This window comes from Gorilla gorilla, chromosome X (genome assembly GCF_029281585.2).
Source record: "Gorilla gorilla gorilla isolate KB3781 chromosome X, NHGRI_mGorGor1-v2.1_pri, whole genome shotgun sequence".
NCBI lineage: Eukaryota > Metazoa > Chordata > Mammalia > Primates > Hominidae > Gorilla > Gorilla gorilla.
Genome location: NC_073247.2, coordinates 32,561,763 through 32,577,729, shown reverse-complemented (window position 1 = coordinate 32,577,729; position 15,967 = coordinate 32,561,763). Strand labels below are relative to the sequence as shown.

Below are 15,967 nucleotides of genomic sequence, written 5' to 3'. Positions count from 1 at the left end.
CTGTCTCCTGACATAGAATAAATCCAAACATGTGCAGCAAGATAATGTTTTTGGTCACTAACTTCTGTTGTTTTCTTTATTTTTGGAATTCCTTTATCTCATTTAAGCCTGTAGCAAACCCTGGGTCATTTCGCCACAGGGGAGCTTTGCAGAAGTACGCTGTGTAGATTAGAGCGACCCCTGCTGGCCAAACTGCATGTCTTTGGCATGGGGATATATCTACCCCTTAGAAAGGGTGCCTCTCTCTTCACCCAAAGGCACCATCTGCTCACCCAAAAGGATGCCCACAGTGCTGTGCCTGCCCAAAAGGCCCTTCTCTTATTCCTGTGGGTTTGTGGGATTAGAAAAGCTAAGCACACTGAGGAAAATTGAATTCGATGGAAAAGGAAGCCTAACGACATTGAGGGAAGAGAGTTTCAGGTAAGAGGGATTTCTCCCAGAGCAGAAAGAGGATCGTTCAAGCAGCAAAAGAAGTCAAGAATTCTCATGAGCAGAGGAACTGATCACCCCGAAACATGGCAGGATCTGAGAAGGAATGGGAGTCGCAGGACCTCAGCATCAGAGGGGCACACTTGAAGGGGTTACATGGTTCCATAGTGGGTTTCTTCTCAGAAACCAGATAACTGGTTATTGCAGTTTCCCAATACCCTAGGAAAAGACCGAGAAATGGGGCCACCAAGAGGGGAGGTAAATGCCTAGACTAAGGTTCAGTTTCCCACCAAAATGTTGGGTGGGAGCTAAAAGTCAAATATTAGGTCGAGTAAACAAAATGCCTATTCCTTGCACAACTGAGTTTGAGCTCTGAGAGGCGTATCGGGTACCACATGTCAAAGAAAAACATTCTCCAAATGGTCCTGACCAGTTGCTGGGTCATGCTTGAAGAGTAGGTTCGGAACCTTGTGTCGTGTGCTACTGTGGACCAGTATCTACCGTGAAAACTGTCACAAAAGTCAATTCATTTGAACGTCAATGACGATTAAAAGTAAATTCTAATTCACCCTTCCGTACACATGGGAAAAGTGAAATCAGCGAGGTGAAGTAATTTGCACAAGGATATTCGGTGAGTAAATCACAAAGCTAAACTGCAAACCTCAATCTTTTAAATACCAAAGCCTATTCTTTTTTTTAACTATACCAGTAGTTTTCAAACTATGTTCCACAAAACCTATAAGGGGGGGGCTCCAAATGTTCACCCAATTAGATTTTGTCTTTTATAGTTTTAACTATTTTTAAATGAATAAAAAAGCAACACTTGCAAATTCTACAACTTTGGCAACCACCAGTACGCTAATTTTTGTTATCAGGTTCATTGGGTTTCATGCAGCTCTCAGAATAAAGCTTCTCCTACCACCTCCAGATACATGCTCGGACTCTTGTAAATGTGTCATCAGGAAGACTATAATTATATTATATCTGAGGGAAGGCAATTAGTTCAGATGTGTGAATATTCAGTCATGGAAAATGGTACAAACAGGAACAGAACTTAAGCAAACGTTTGCCGCACTCAAATGCCAAACAATGTTCAAACACCAGTTTGGAACAAGCTGCCATCTTGACAAAAGAGAGCAATAATAAGTACATGGGTGCCTCCTTACATTTGGAAAGTATTCTATCATTGACATTTTAGTGTTTCTAGGATCAGTTTAACTGAATATTAAGTATACAAGGCAAGCTATTAAAAATTGGTTACCATGTTTCTCTATTCCCCATGTTTTCTGTAAGCTCCTCTTAAAACTAAAGGCTCAATTGTGGGGGCATGACAACATCACTGGTGATAGTGTGCACTTCCTACTGATACCAGGAGGCACACAATATCTGGTTGCCCCACTTTTAGCAATGCTATCATTGATATTAGGGTTCAGGTGATATCAGTCTGATATCATGAATTTCCCAATCAACCATTTACCTAATGGTTTTAGCAGCCATTGATGATAATTGCCTAGATCAATCCTTTCCTTAGGGATTTTTTTTTTAAAAGATAGCTTCCTATTATTTCTTCTGCATTTTTAAGCTGTGATTCTCCTATAAACAAGAACTTTCGTCAGCTATTAGATTACCCTGAAAACAGTCAAATTCAGAATGTAAGACAGTTTACAGGACAAATACTCCAGTTTCTTCAACAAACAAATGTGGTTTAAAAAACAAAAATAGGGGGATCCCTTGTGGAGTAAAACAGACATATCAACTAAGTCCACCTGTGATTCTTATTTGGAGATTGAATCAAAGACCAACTGTTTTTTTTTTTTAAGGACATGTTTAAGACAATCAGAAAAATTGAAAATTAACTAGTTATTAGATGTTAATTATGGAATTATGATTATCTTTTTGGTTGTGATAATAGTCCTTTCCACTAGCTAAGCACTGAAGTATTTACTATGCAATGATATATTTTTAATTTGCTATAAAATGTTCTAGCCACCTCCCAAAAAAGGAGGGGTCTAGATTAAAACATAACTGCAGAAAGAAACATAACATCAGAAGGTTGAGAGTTGTTGAAGCTGGGTTGATGGATACATGGGAGTTTATTATTCTATTCTTTAATTTTGTACCACATTTTAATAATAAAAAGTTTAAAGAAATAAATTCAATTGAGTAGATCCAGAAATAGGTGAGAAAGATAATAAAATGGCTACCATTTGTAATTATTCATCTGTGTGTGAATCAAGATCTTCTATCACTCAATAGAATGTATAAACTTAAACTTAAGTTTGGAAAACAGACTTCAGCTTACTTCAAAACACCACTTAAGGTGTTTGAAAGAACATCATAATAGTTCTGGAATTGATAATGATAGTCTTAAAACCTAGTTTCAAAAAATGAGTGATATATCAACACAGTACAGAGATCAGTTGGGTCGTCATCATCACTGTGTCTTACATAGCACATCTTATCCTGATAGCATTAGAAGATGGCTCATTTCGTCACCAAACATAGAAACACAGTTGTCTCTGGAACTCAGAATTTCCTCCTGAGTAGAGGGGAGTCCTTTCAATGACCAAAGATTTTTACTGAGAATTCCATTGTCTAACCTAGAGGTGAGAAAACTACAGCCACTGGGCCAGCCCGCCATACAGCCATACCTTTGTTGTCTACAGTTGCTTTCCCAGACACAATGGCAGAATTAAGTAGTTGCAACAGAGACCAGACGGCCTGCAAACCCTAAAATATGTATTATCTGGCCCTTTACCCAAAAAATGTGCCAATCTCTGATCAAACGATGACCAGCTTCAATCAAACGATGAACTTTAAGATTTGGATTTTAGAAGGTTAAAATGCATGAGGTGAGGGCAATACATGTCTACAATTTGAATATCAATATTTTACTAATATTTTCTGATTTGACTAAGGACAGAATTGGGGAGAAAATCAGTCATGCAATAACATTTTCATTATCAGTCAAAGTAACTGTGGAAGCAAAACAAAACAAAACCCAGCAGGATCAAAGCACAAAACTATTTGACGAATGTTATTTGAATTCTTGCATAGCTCTTTCATTGGTGAGTCTTTAGCTGTTGGTAGTTTTCCGACAGCCTCCCGATTTTACCAATGTGAAATGCCTCAGGGTATGTCCATGTGGCTCATTGCTTTATGGAAGACATGGTTAGTCTTCCAACAGAAAACGCAACCAAGCACTCGGAACAGAACAAGTTTTGCTGTATCTTTGGAAAGGAGGGAGGAGAGATTCAGAGTGAAGTTGATAACTAAAATTTAGGTGTGTGCACAAGAAAATGTTAGTGAAAGAGGAACAAAAAATCATGGCACGTGTTTTCTCCTCTATCAAGGGAATGAGGAGGCAAGGACAAGAGCAGGGCTCAGAAAATCTCTGCTAACAACAGGAGACCTGCAGTCCCCTTCCCACTGGAATTTAGGAACCCTAGGCTTGCTGTGAGTAGGCATATGAGGGCCAGATCACAGATCACTTGAAACTAGTTCACTAGTTTTCCAAAAGGCTTACAAAACTTGTATGGTAATGGTCTACATTCTGCAAAGCCGGGAGAAGGGAATATTCTAGATTCTACTATTCAATAAAAGTGTTTTATGTTATTATTTCACTAAGGCAGCATGAGTCTCTTTCCCCAGGATGGCACCCCAAAAGGCTAATCTAGGACTGAGCAAAGAAGATGAATGGGTCCTCATTATACCTTCAAGATATGTTCATTGGATGCTTTGTCATCAGGGGACACATACAAACGGATGAACACAGAATTGCTGTATTGACCACGAAACGTTGCAAGTGTCTGCAGAAGGCTGAACTTTCTCTCTGACCAAACCCCTTCAGGGCCAATATTAGATTCAAGCACGGGCCAGCGGAAAGGTGAATGCCGTAGGATGTGTAGCAGTGGCTTGGCATCTGCTTTTTCAATCGCTTCTGAAAGGGAGCAGATATGAAGAGAAAGTTAGAATTGCAAACTGGATCAGCACACTAGAATTTAAGTGCATCTTCTCAAGACAAAATTCCCATAATGCTCCAACTTAAAATTTCAGCTGTTAGGGAGTAGGTAAAAGAGGTGGGGTGGGATGAGCATAATCACAGAGACAGAACTACCTACGATCCACGCTTCAATGTGACTGTCTACACCTAGTGTTCTTGCCAGGAGAGCTGACCAGGGAAACTGCTGGATATTCACTACAATAAACATGGATTCTCTACATGGAACCCAGCCAATGAATAATACTTGGTGGGACTAAGGTACAACCCTAACTAAAGGAATGCCTCAATAAAGCAAATCACTACCCAATGAAGAAGAAGTGATGCTTCAGATTCCTGTCTTTCATTGCTCTTTTCTAGCTCACCACATGATACCCCAAATCCTAGACCAGTCGACACACTTCCCACAGGCACTGGCTTCTTCCTGCGGTGGCCTTGAGAAGGCAGACCAGGTCAAGTGGCCAGTATCTGTTCTGATTCCAATCAGACCCAAGATATTGAGACAGGGCTAAGGACCCAACAAAGATGCCTGTTAGGCTGACACAGGAACCTGGCATGCCTGGGAATCTGGATTTCTCTAGGCTCCAGTAGGTGCACTCCCTCCCAGTCTCTTTCTCAAGCCAGACTTGGCCTGGCTTCTGGATTCTGTACCAGATACAGTGGAGTTTGCCCTGCTGACTTTGTCTAAGTTTCTCAGGGAGTAAATGATACCCAAAGAATCCAACTCATATAAATAAGATTTTCTCCACCAAGCCAGTAACAACATTAACTAAGATGGGACTAGTCAAAATCCAGTCTTTCACAATCATTCCTTTAACACCTTTAAACATTAATAGAATTCTTAGTAGTTCTCTTCTTCCTCAAACAATATATTAAAACATTAATAGAACTCTAAAGGATAGGGATGGTAAATATTTTATTTAGTTTTCTTCATCACTCACTCTCATTCATGCAGGATGAATAAAGGATTTTGGCTTTCTGTATGGCTTCGGTGTCCCGCCTTCTACTGATTGATTTCTCCAAAAGTTCTGGGAAGGTTAAGAAAGGATTCATTAGTATCCACCCACATATGGTGCCAAGTTGGAAGTCATTTGATAATCACAATTCCAACCTCCAGAAAATTAAATACAAAGACAGACAACCCTGGAAAAGACAAATCTATTAAAGATATGCAGACAACAGAACAGATTCCAAGTTGCATGAGGTTCAAATAAAAACAGTTTTACATTCTCTTATCCAGGGTACTCCTAACTCAAAAGAAACCAAAAATTTAATTTCCAACTGAGAATGGATGTTCTACAGGGGTTAATTTCTTCTGCCACCTACACAAAAGGAAACAGAATTCATTTATTCAAGAATCAAAAATAACTGAATTCTGTCCCTTGTTCCTGGACCAAGTAATATTCTCAACGGAGCCAATTTCATCAGGGTTGTGTTTCTTAAGATTTCTCCACAGCCCAGCCTCTCAAGGAGGTCACCCGGAAGAAATTTCCCATTAGAAGTTTTATCCATTGTTGAATAAACATGCTGTGGACATGGAAGAAGTTCTTTAGACAGGAAATGGAGAGACAAGATTGGAAAACCTACCCGAATTGCCTGAAAACTTGCCCGTTTACACATGCAAAGTCCTAAACATCTAAGAGAGTCCGTGTGTACACAATGCTTGCCAGCACAGACATAGGCCCACCTGGAAAATAATTTTCTATTTATAAAATCACTAATAATAATGTTTGAAGGTAGAAAATGATAGTTGTCACTATTTCATTAAATAAGGAAAGAGGAAAGCCAGGACTCAATGAAAACAACCCTCTCCCGAAAAAGAGAACCTTGAACGTACTTGAGAGTATCAATCTACCAACATGAAGCCAAGGTGAAAAATCCCTATGGTGACTGCAGCACCAGGGCACTGCCTTCACCACACTATGTCAAACTGCCTTGTCAAGGCATTTGGGGAAACAGCCTAGCAGCCATCATCATCACAGTATAACAGATGTTCCTATAATACTCTGAATAGCTTCAAGACAAAATGTACGGCACTAATTAAGTTAATAAATAATTGTATATCTCCTGAAGAGGAATCTTACTTCTAAACCAGAAGTTCTACAGTTCAAAAAAAAAAAAAAAAAAAAGCAACCCAGAGCTCCTGTCTAGTTTTTTAAAAATAAGCACCTGTACCTAAAACAAGTCCATATAACTAGATAGATTCCAGTGAAATAAATTAAATTGGGTTGGATGTGAGTATTTTCAATTATTTCAGCTTGCTTGGTGTTTTCTTTCTTGTGTATCATCATAATAATAAAATCAAGATAATTAGTCCCAAGGATTTTTTTTTTTTTTTGAGACAGAGTATCACTCTGTCACCCAAGCTGCAGTGCAGTGGCAGGATCTCAGCTCACTGCAGCCTCTGCCTCCCGTGTTCAAGCAATTCTCCTGTCTCAGCCTCCCGAGTAGCTGGGATTACAGGTGCACACCACCACACTCGGCTAATTTTTTGTATTTTTAGTAGAGATGGAGTTTCACCATGTCAGTCAGGCTGGTCTCAAACGCCTGACCTCAGGTGATCCACCTGCCTTGGCCTCCCAAAGTGCTGGGATTACAGGTGTGAGCCACTGCCACCGTGCCAGGTCCCCAAGGATTTTTTAAAGGAGATTTTTTTTTTAATACACAGAAAGATCTAAAGCCATATCCACATATATTTCCATTCAAATCGGCTCCTGGACCCTTCCACTATATTTCTTACACAGTCATTAGACTATTTGGGAAACATACTTAGAAGTAAATAATCCAAATTTCATTTAGGGTTGTGATGATGTTCTGATGCTATGAACACTCCACAGGCTAAAAAACATGAATGCCCTAAGGGCCAAACAAGCCACAGGAGCAAAAAAAACTAAAAGCATTAAATATTTACCTGTGTCTGCTTCCAAGGCATGCTATCTATCACAGGGAGGGAAAAAGAGGATCAGCAGATGCTAAATAGGGCAATCCCAAAACACTAACCGTGCACAAATATCAATAATTTGTATATGTCAAAATTCTGGTTTCTGTACCAGAATTTGGCTTTTAAAACAGATTCGGCTATCACAAGTTCCTTGCCATACCCTTTTCCTTCTCTTCTTTCTTTCTCTCCGAGCCCAAGCAGACAGGAGAGCATTGATATGCAGACAGTGATGTGGCAATCAGTTGACAGCATCCATTTTATGTATCTCTGCATGTGAATTAGCAGTAAGAAGAATAAAATGTAGCCTGGAGAGTTATTAATGAGTAGAAAACAAAGCCTGCCTACCACAGGTAATTACTCAGGTTATTAAAATGTCCCCAAAGCATTGAGAAAGGCTCATGGGTCACCCATACACGGGCATTCCAATCATAGCCTGTGTTGTTTCTTGGAGGATTTCTCAATCCCCACCCCCACCCCACCCAGGTATTTCTTACCACCTTACAACTGCAAAGGACAACAGCAGTTCATAAAACTGCAGGCCAGGCGCGGTGGCTCATGCCTGCAATCCCAGCACTTTGGGAGGCCGAGGCGGGCAGATCACAAGGTCAGGAGTTTGAGACCAGCCTGGCCAATATGGTGAAACCCCACCTCTACTAATAATACAAAAATTAGCTGGGTGTGGTGGCGCACACTTGTAGTCCCAGCTACTCAGGAGGCTGAGGCAGGAGAATCGCTTGAACCCAGGAGGCAGAAGTTGCAGTGAGCCAAGATCTCGCCACTACACTCCAGCCTGGGCGACAAAGTGTGTTTCCAAAAAAAAAAAAAAAAACTATAGCACAGCAAACCTCAGACTTTAAAATTGGTTTGAGAAGTTCTTCTGATCATCAAATTTGAACATTAAGTATATATTAAGTATGTTTCTTCTCACTATGCTCCATCTAATCACTTTTTTTTAAAGGCAACATAATAGACATGTGGGAAGGGGGTGCTTTGGAATCACACAGACATGGGTTCCAGTTGCAGCTTGCTGCAACTTGCTAGCTGGAATTCGAGCGAGTTATTTAATCCCTCTAAGCCCCAGTTTCTTTATCTGTAAAGTCAAATAATAATAGTACATGCTTCCCAGGATTGTGCTGAGGATTTAAAATTTTTAATGCACAGAAAGCCCCCATCTTGGTGCCTGGGCACATGATAACGGGGATCAGTAAGTGGTGACTTAAACAGGATTACAGGCAGAATTTGCCCTATACAAAACTGTCAAGTAATCAAGCTTGTTTCTAGTGCTTCCTCCGTAACTGTGTTTGTTCTCCTGCTTGCTTCTCAGGATATTGTTGGCCAAAGGACTTATGCTAACCTAAGACACTGCCAGGCTGTGTGTAGGACTATTTCACAAACTGCACCTGCTCTGACCACCTTGCAAAGCCCCATGCTCTCAACATTTCCTCTGCTTCTATAGTAGAGGCAATTCTAAATGGGGAGACATATTTTGCAATCAGTGTTAACCTCCAAAAATATTCTGCTCACATTCTTCATCCTGGACAGCAAAGCATTTTCTTTTTTTATGTAAACTTTTCCAATGAAAGTACAGAAAAGTACACAAATAATACAACATACAGAAAAGTACACAGATCATAATGTGAAGAATGTTCACAAAGTTAACACGCTCAAGTAACCAGCATTATTACTGGAACCCCAGAAGCCCCTTGTGCTCCCTTCCAATCACTAACCCCAAGCAAGAAAATTAATATCCTCTATGGTAAAATACTTATTCAAGTCTATATCACATATTTATAGAGTAATCTACCTTTTTGTTATTGATTTGTAGAAGTGCTTTCTATATTCTACATACAAGTCCTTTTTGAATATATTATAAAATATCCCATTACATAGACTTCATTTTTAATGGTATCTTGTAATAAACTGAAATTATTTTAGTTCAGCTTCTCCATTTTTCTCCTCCATGGTTACCATATTTAGTGTCCTGTTCAAGAAATCTCTGCCTATCCCAAACTCATGAAGACAGTCTACATTTTATTTTCTTTTTCTTTTTTTTTTTGAGATGGAGTCTTGCTCTACCGCCCAGGCTGGAGTGCAGTGGCTCGATCTCGGCTCACTGCAATCTCCACCTCCCAGGTTCACGCGATTCTCCTACCTCAGCCTCTCAAGTAGCTGGGATTACAGACACATGTTACCATGCCCAGCTATTTTTTGTTTTTTGTTTTTCTGTGTTTGTTTGTTTTGAGATGGAGTCTCGCTCTGTCGCCAGGCTGGAGTGCAGTGGCAGGATCTCGGCTCACTGCAACCTCCGCCTCCCGGGTTCAAGCGATTCTCCTGACTCATCCTCACAAGTAGCTGAGACTACAGGCATGCGCCACCATGCCCAGCTAACTTTTTGTATTATTAGTAGAGGTGGGGTTTCACCATGTTAGCCAGGCTGGTCTCGAACTCCTGACTTCAGGTGATCTACCCGCCTCAGCCTCCCAAAGTGCTGGGATTACAGGCATGAGCCACCTCGCCCAGCCTGTATTTTTAGTAGAGACGGGGTTTTACCATGTTGGTCAGGCTGGTCTCGAACTCCTGACCTCAGGTGATCCACCCGCCTCGGCCTCCCAAAGTGCTGGGATTACAGGCATGAGCCACTGCGCCCGGTGACAGTTTACATTTTCTTCTAAAATCTTTATTGTTTCACATTTAGATCTACAGTCCATCTAAAATTTGTTTTTGACCATGGTGTGGACAACCATGCCTTTGTAACCCAAGCCTAGCCTCAAAGGGGATGAAATGTGAGAATTTTAATAATAAAGATATTTTTGGTCATTGGGCCTCAAATAATATCACCAAGAAATACTTTTGGTATAAAACATTGGCATTAACAATGGCTATGCTCCATTAGATTGAATACTCTTTTGGGCAGGGGCTGGGTCACATTCATCTTTGAACACCCAGGACCCAGAGCTTGGCATGGCTGGTGCTCAGTGAATGTTCGCTGAGTTGAATTCCTGACAAGGAAAGTCTGAGAGAGACTTTCATCCAATTGAAAAAGAACTATGAGAAGCTGGACTGACTACTTTTATTATTTCTTTTTACAATCAGCAATGCCCTGATCATACTAACACCACCATCTCTTTTTTTCACATCTCAGTCCCTATATCATACAATGAAATCCAAGACTTCATTCATCTGTTTTCATGAACGCCAGTTTTAAGGGTACCTAAGTTTTATTTTCATCAATTGTCTCAGCTTTATCATCCATTCCCAATGGCCTGCTCTTCTACACTGGGGAGAAAAAAAATACTTAGTTATGCTCGGAAGCTGAGAGAGGACTATCAATCCTCACTCAATTCAATTCTGCTGCTCAGACAGGACATTTATTGAGTGCTCTAGAATACAAAAAGGAAATTCCAAAGGAAGGATGAGGCCCTTGAGGATTTTACAGTACCATGCTTAGTCAAGAGTTCGTAACAGCCATCTGCAGCTCAGGCCAATCATTTAAAGTTTCTACAATATCTAAGACATATCCACCTAAAACATTTTTCAAAAACTCCACACATGCAAAGTTTTAGGCCTATGAGCAAAAACCTACCAAGAACCTTGATTGAGCTGACATTTGAATGAAGTGGCTCAGGAGCACAGGAACACTTAAAAAACACCCTCCTTTGGGTTCTTTCTCCTGACCCTGCAATATTTCCATGTGCCTATTCTAAAAGGGGGCCTCTGGCTGTTTGCTAAGAGACCAGTGAATCCTGGAGCCACTTGCTTGATTTGCTTAATGGGTACTTTTAGAGACAGGGTCTTGTGCTGTCACCCACACTGGAGAACAGAGGCATAATCACAGCTCACTGAAGCCTCAACCTCCTGGGCCCAAGCCATCCTCTCACCTCAGCCTCCCAAGTAGCTAGGACTACAGGTGCACACCACCACACCGTGGCTAATTGTTTTATTTTTATTTTTGTAGAGATGGGGTCTCGCTATATTGCCCAGGCTGGTCTTCAATTCCTAGTCTCAAGTGATCCACCTAACTCAGCCTCCCATAGTGCTGGGATTACAGGCATGAGCCACTACACCTGGCCAGCAATTGCATTCTAAAATCTTCACGTCAGTGTCAGCAAGTTAAATTCTCAATTTCATGCAGATTGTGGTAACATTTCTCTTTTGGAAATCAGAGGGAGTGCCCTCTGATTCTGGTGAAAGAAAGAACATGAAAAATTAAAACTCTGGAAAACCAAATCTATACTTTAAGCTTCCACATCTACATAATGAACAGAATGTTCTCTAGACCTACATTTTTTTAAAACTTATTGTAGAATGGCCTGCTTTCTCCTTTGGTGGTACTTAAAAACTACCTTTGGATGGTCTATGGTTGAATGCTGCCTCTAATCCTACTATTTTTAGCTCTTGTTGATTTTCTAGGCTACAGATTTCAATTTGGTTTCCAGGCTCCTCAGTTTATTTACAATACTGAAAATTTTCATTTTTCTAACTCACACTGCATGGGTATTAAAGGTATTAAAAACCCTTATGCAGTTAAAGCTGCAGACTCTAAATAAGCTTGCAAAGCTTATTGTTATTCTCATTAAAAAATAAAATTCAAGTTAACTAAGTCATGGTCCGTAGATCCCGTAACTCTCATATATTTTCACACGAATTGTGTGACACTCAGCTTGGCAGTTCCTCAGCCTCATGGCCAGTCAAGCATGGGATTAACTGAATCTGTTTGACATACTGAAAAGCCAATAGGAGCTGATCTTTCTCATTCCTCTAGAAAACTCCCACCTAAATATAGGGATAGAAGCTGTCAGAATTATTTTCTCTGTTCATTTTTTATGATCTTATAAATGATAATTGTTGGTTAGCATCAGCTTAAGAAAAAGGTGCAGAGATGATTTTAAGGGGATTAAAATCCTCTAAATCAATCTAAATCATGGGTTACCAAATAACACAAAAATGTCCCTGTTAACACAAAAGACCTCCTTGTCCATAATGAAATTAATTATATAAAATTGCCAGATACTACAAAACTCTAACAGAAGATAACTCTTTTATTAAGTTCACTTATAAGTGAATTTATAAGAATTATACTTATTATCAAGGTTATACTTCAAAATAATTTCAATTTTAGCATTATTCTTTGATAGCACAGCATTACAATGAATCTGCCAATCTTATGTTTTAACTCAATATAAATAGCTTTCCTATTTAGATATTTGGTATCTTAGCAGATAATTCCATGTAAGGTCTGTGCCAAACTTGAAGTTTAAAATAAATCTATCCTCAGTTTTTTCGTATAGCATTTTTACTACTAACTCTAATTATTTATATTTTTTCTCCCTCCTATTTGAGACAGTCTCACTCTGTCACCCAGGCTGGAGTGCAGTGGCATGATCTCAGCTCACTGCAACCTCTGCCTCCCGGGTTCAAGCGATTCTTTGCCTCAACCTCATGAATAGCTGGGATTACAGGCACGTGCTACCACGCCCAGCTAATTTTTTTGTGTGTTTATAGTAGAGTCGGGGTTTCATCACATTGGCCAGGCTGGTCTCAAACTCCTGACCTCAAGTGATCTGCCTGCCTCGGCCTCCCAAAGTGCTGGGGTTACAGACGTGAGCCAGCACAGCTGGCCTCTGCCTCCTATTTTATCCATCTTAACGTTACAAGGAAAAAGCCGTGTGTGTTTATATACTCCCTGCAATGGTCCTTCCTGAACAATCCTAAGACATCCAAGGACCAGTAACGACAGTGTTCATTTTTTAAGCACCTGCTCTGTGCCAGATGTATTGTATTAATACATAACCTCAATTAACCTGCCCAGCAATCCTAAGAAACATATATCATAACTCCATTGTGCAGGCAAGAAAACTATAAGAACTTGTCCAAGGAGACTCAGTTAGTAAGGGTTAGAGCTAGGATTTGGACTCAGGTCTCTGACTCCTGTTAATTCAACCATCAGATACCCAGAAAAATTCTGCAAGTTGCTTTCCTGTGAGAGAATGGGCCCCCAGTGGCTAAACGAGAGGCAGCTATGCCCTCATGGAATTCCCTGACAGATCTCTCCACCATAACTGAAGGAAAGACCTTCCCTGGTTACATCATAACTTCTTTTTGCAGTGGTGCAATGACTTTGTGATGAGCCATCTACTCCCTTTGCCCTGTCACCCTATTTTTGACCAGGGACACAGACTCCTGAGGCACCTAACCAGAGGTAGGAGGCCTGGTGAGGTTAGAACAGAACAAAGTTGGCTGGTCCTCAAGGCTTGACCTCACATTTTGCTCTAGTCTAAGCCAGTGGTTTCTAAACTTGAGTGAACATTGGAATAATAAAGAGAGCTTGTTAGGCCAGGCGCGGTGGCTCACGCCTGTAATCTCGGCACTGTGGGAGGTAGAGGCAGGCGGATCACCTGAGGTCAGGAGTTCGAGACCAGCCTGGCCAACACGGTAAAACCCCATCTCTACTAAAATTACAAAAAAAAAATTAGCTGGGCATGGTGGTGGGTGCCTGTAATCCTAGCTACTCGGGAGGCTGAGTCAGGAGAATCACTTGAACCTGGAAGGTTGAGGTTGCAATGAGCCAAGACCGTGCCATTGCACTCCAGCCTAGGCGACAAGAGTGAAACTCCGTCTCAAAAATTAAAAAAAAAAAAAAATGGGAGCTTGTTAAAACACAAATGGCTGTGTTTTAACTTGAGTGTCTAATTCAGTAGGTCTGGGGTGGGACCCAGGATTTTGCATTACTAACAAACTGCCAGGTAATGTTGATGCTGCAGGTCGGGGGAATACACTTTGAGAACAACTACTTTAAACCAACAGCACTCACCGGTCTTTCTTGATGCCTGCAATCCCTGGAAACATCACCAGCCCAGACTCCTACCTCTGCCTTTCCTACCCTACCTCAAATCAAAAAAGGAACTTTTGTCCTGTCTTTACTGATTTCCTCACTCTGCAGCTCCATTTTAACTCAGTGTCAACATTCTTCAAGGAGGACACTAAACACTTTGTTTTGTTTTGGAAACACCCTCCTTGCATAGGCCCATTTAGGTCTAAGTTTCTCAGTTCTGCCAACCTCAGCTTTAAAAAGTTCCCTTCTTAAACATAAAATGCAATAGGGGTTTGATGTGAGGGTTGATTCACAGATTCAAGAGCGGAAAAAATATTAGCACTATGCCAGAAAGACTCTCAAAGTGAAAGAAAGAATACCATACAGGGTATTTCTTTTTTTTTTTTTTTTTTTTTTCGAGACAGGGCCTCACTCTGTTGCCTGGGCTGGAGTGCAGTGGCGCGATCTTGGCTCACTGCAACTTCCGCCTCTTGGGCTCAAGCAATTCTCCTGCCTTAGCCTTCTGAGTAGCTGGGACCACAGGCATGTGCCTCAGTGCCTGGTTAATTTTTATTTTTAGTAGAGATGAGGTTTCGCCATACTGCCCAGGCTGGTCTTGAACTCCTGGGCTCATGCGATCCACCCACCTCAACCTCCCAACGTGTTGGGATTACATGCATGAGCCACCACACCCAGCCGGGTATCTATTTTCAATTCCAGTTTATACCACATCCTCAAGAGAGGAAGAGAGAGATAAACATCACATCCCTGAAATCCTAAAAAATCTGAGCTTCAGACAATTCCTCCCTCGTCTATGAAAGTGACATCAAAACACTGTAAACATAGGTTTAAAAAGCCACTTCCCAACTAACCCCTGTTTTCACTCCCACCTTCTATGAGGAGGTGAGAGAAGGAGGGGTTCTATTCCTGGCTGTTCAAACCACAATGTGTGGTCGAGGGAGACTGCTCCTCCAGAACTGGGTTTCCGACAGTGAGTGATTAGGGGTAAGGCTTTCTTTCCTTCTCTATCCAGAATCCTCTCCCCCAAAAGGGGGGAAGCAACAGCACCTTTGGCACAAGCAGTGAACCCAAAGGGGCAAAAGTGCTGGTAGAACGAGTACTAACTACCATGCCCACCAGTAGCCGCCATGACTTCCCTGGCAGATTTTGCCCCATGAGTGGGGGTGCTTGACAAAATACCTTCCTAAGTTCAAAGAAATCAAGGGCAACAAAGAAGAAGCAATGATCTTTCATGTTGACCTAAGGAGAAAATAGAGAAAAGGATAAACAATCATGCCTTGGTATTTTCTGTAACAAGGAAGTCAAACTCCACCTTCGTTTGGATACCAGACTAGAAAATAGATCAACATGATGGGGCCTGTAAAGCATGAATTGGTCGCCATTTGTCAGCTACCTCCTCCAAGTCACTCTCCACAGACAGCAGCATGCTCTGGCAAAACATATCGCTCATTGCATCCCTCAACATGACATTTACAAACGCCTTCCCATTGCCCTAGGATAGAGTCTAAAATCTTTACACGGCCTACAAAGCCTGTATGCTCTGGCCCCCGCCTTTCTCCTCAGTTTTGTCATTTATGCCTCTTCCCTTCCAACTCAGAGCTCCAATCACACTGGGCTTCTTGGGTTTCCTCAAAGGCACCAGCTGGACAGAGTCTCTGCACTTGCAACTCTTTCCGCCGGGGTTAAAACTGGAGACATTTGAAATGAGAGACCCATAATCTGTGGCGAACAAATTATATGGCTGGATTGGTTTGGGCAAGTCACA

The 15,967-nt window shown here is 41.2% G+C and overlaps 1 protein-coding gene across 1 annotated transcript in view; it reads right to left on the bottom strand.

Annotated features, from left to right (window-relative positions):
• The window catches only part of PHEX (phosphate regulating endopeptidase X-linked), a 215,255-nt gene that overhangs the window by 166,310 nt on the left and 32,978 nt on the right, over nt 1-15,967 (bottom strand). The window contains exons 4-5 of the mRNA XM_031006124.3: nt 5,371-5,457; nt 4,143-4,369 (exon numbers count right to left, since the gene is read on the bottom strand). Coding sequence (XP_030861984.1) covers nt 4,143-4,369; nt 5,371-5,457 — 314 coding nt within the window. The remainder of the gene's footprint in view (nt 1-4,142; nt 4,370-5,370; nt 5,458-15,967) is intronic.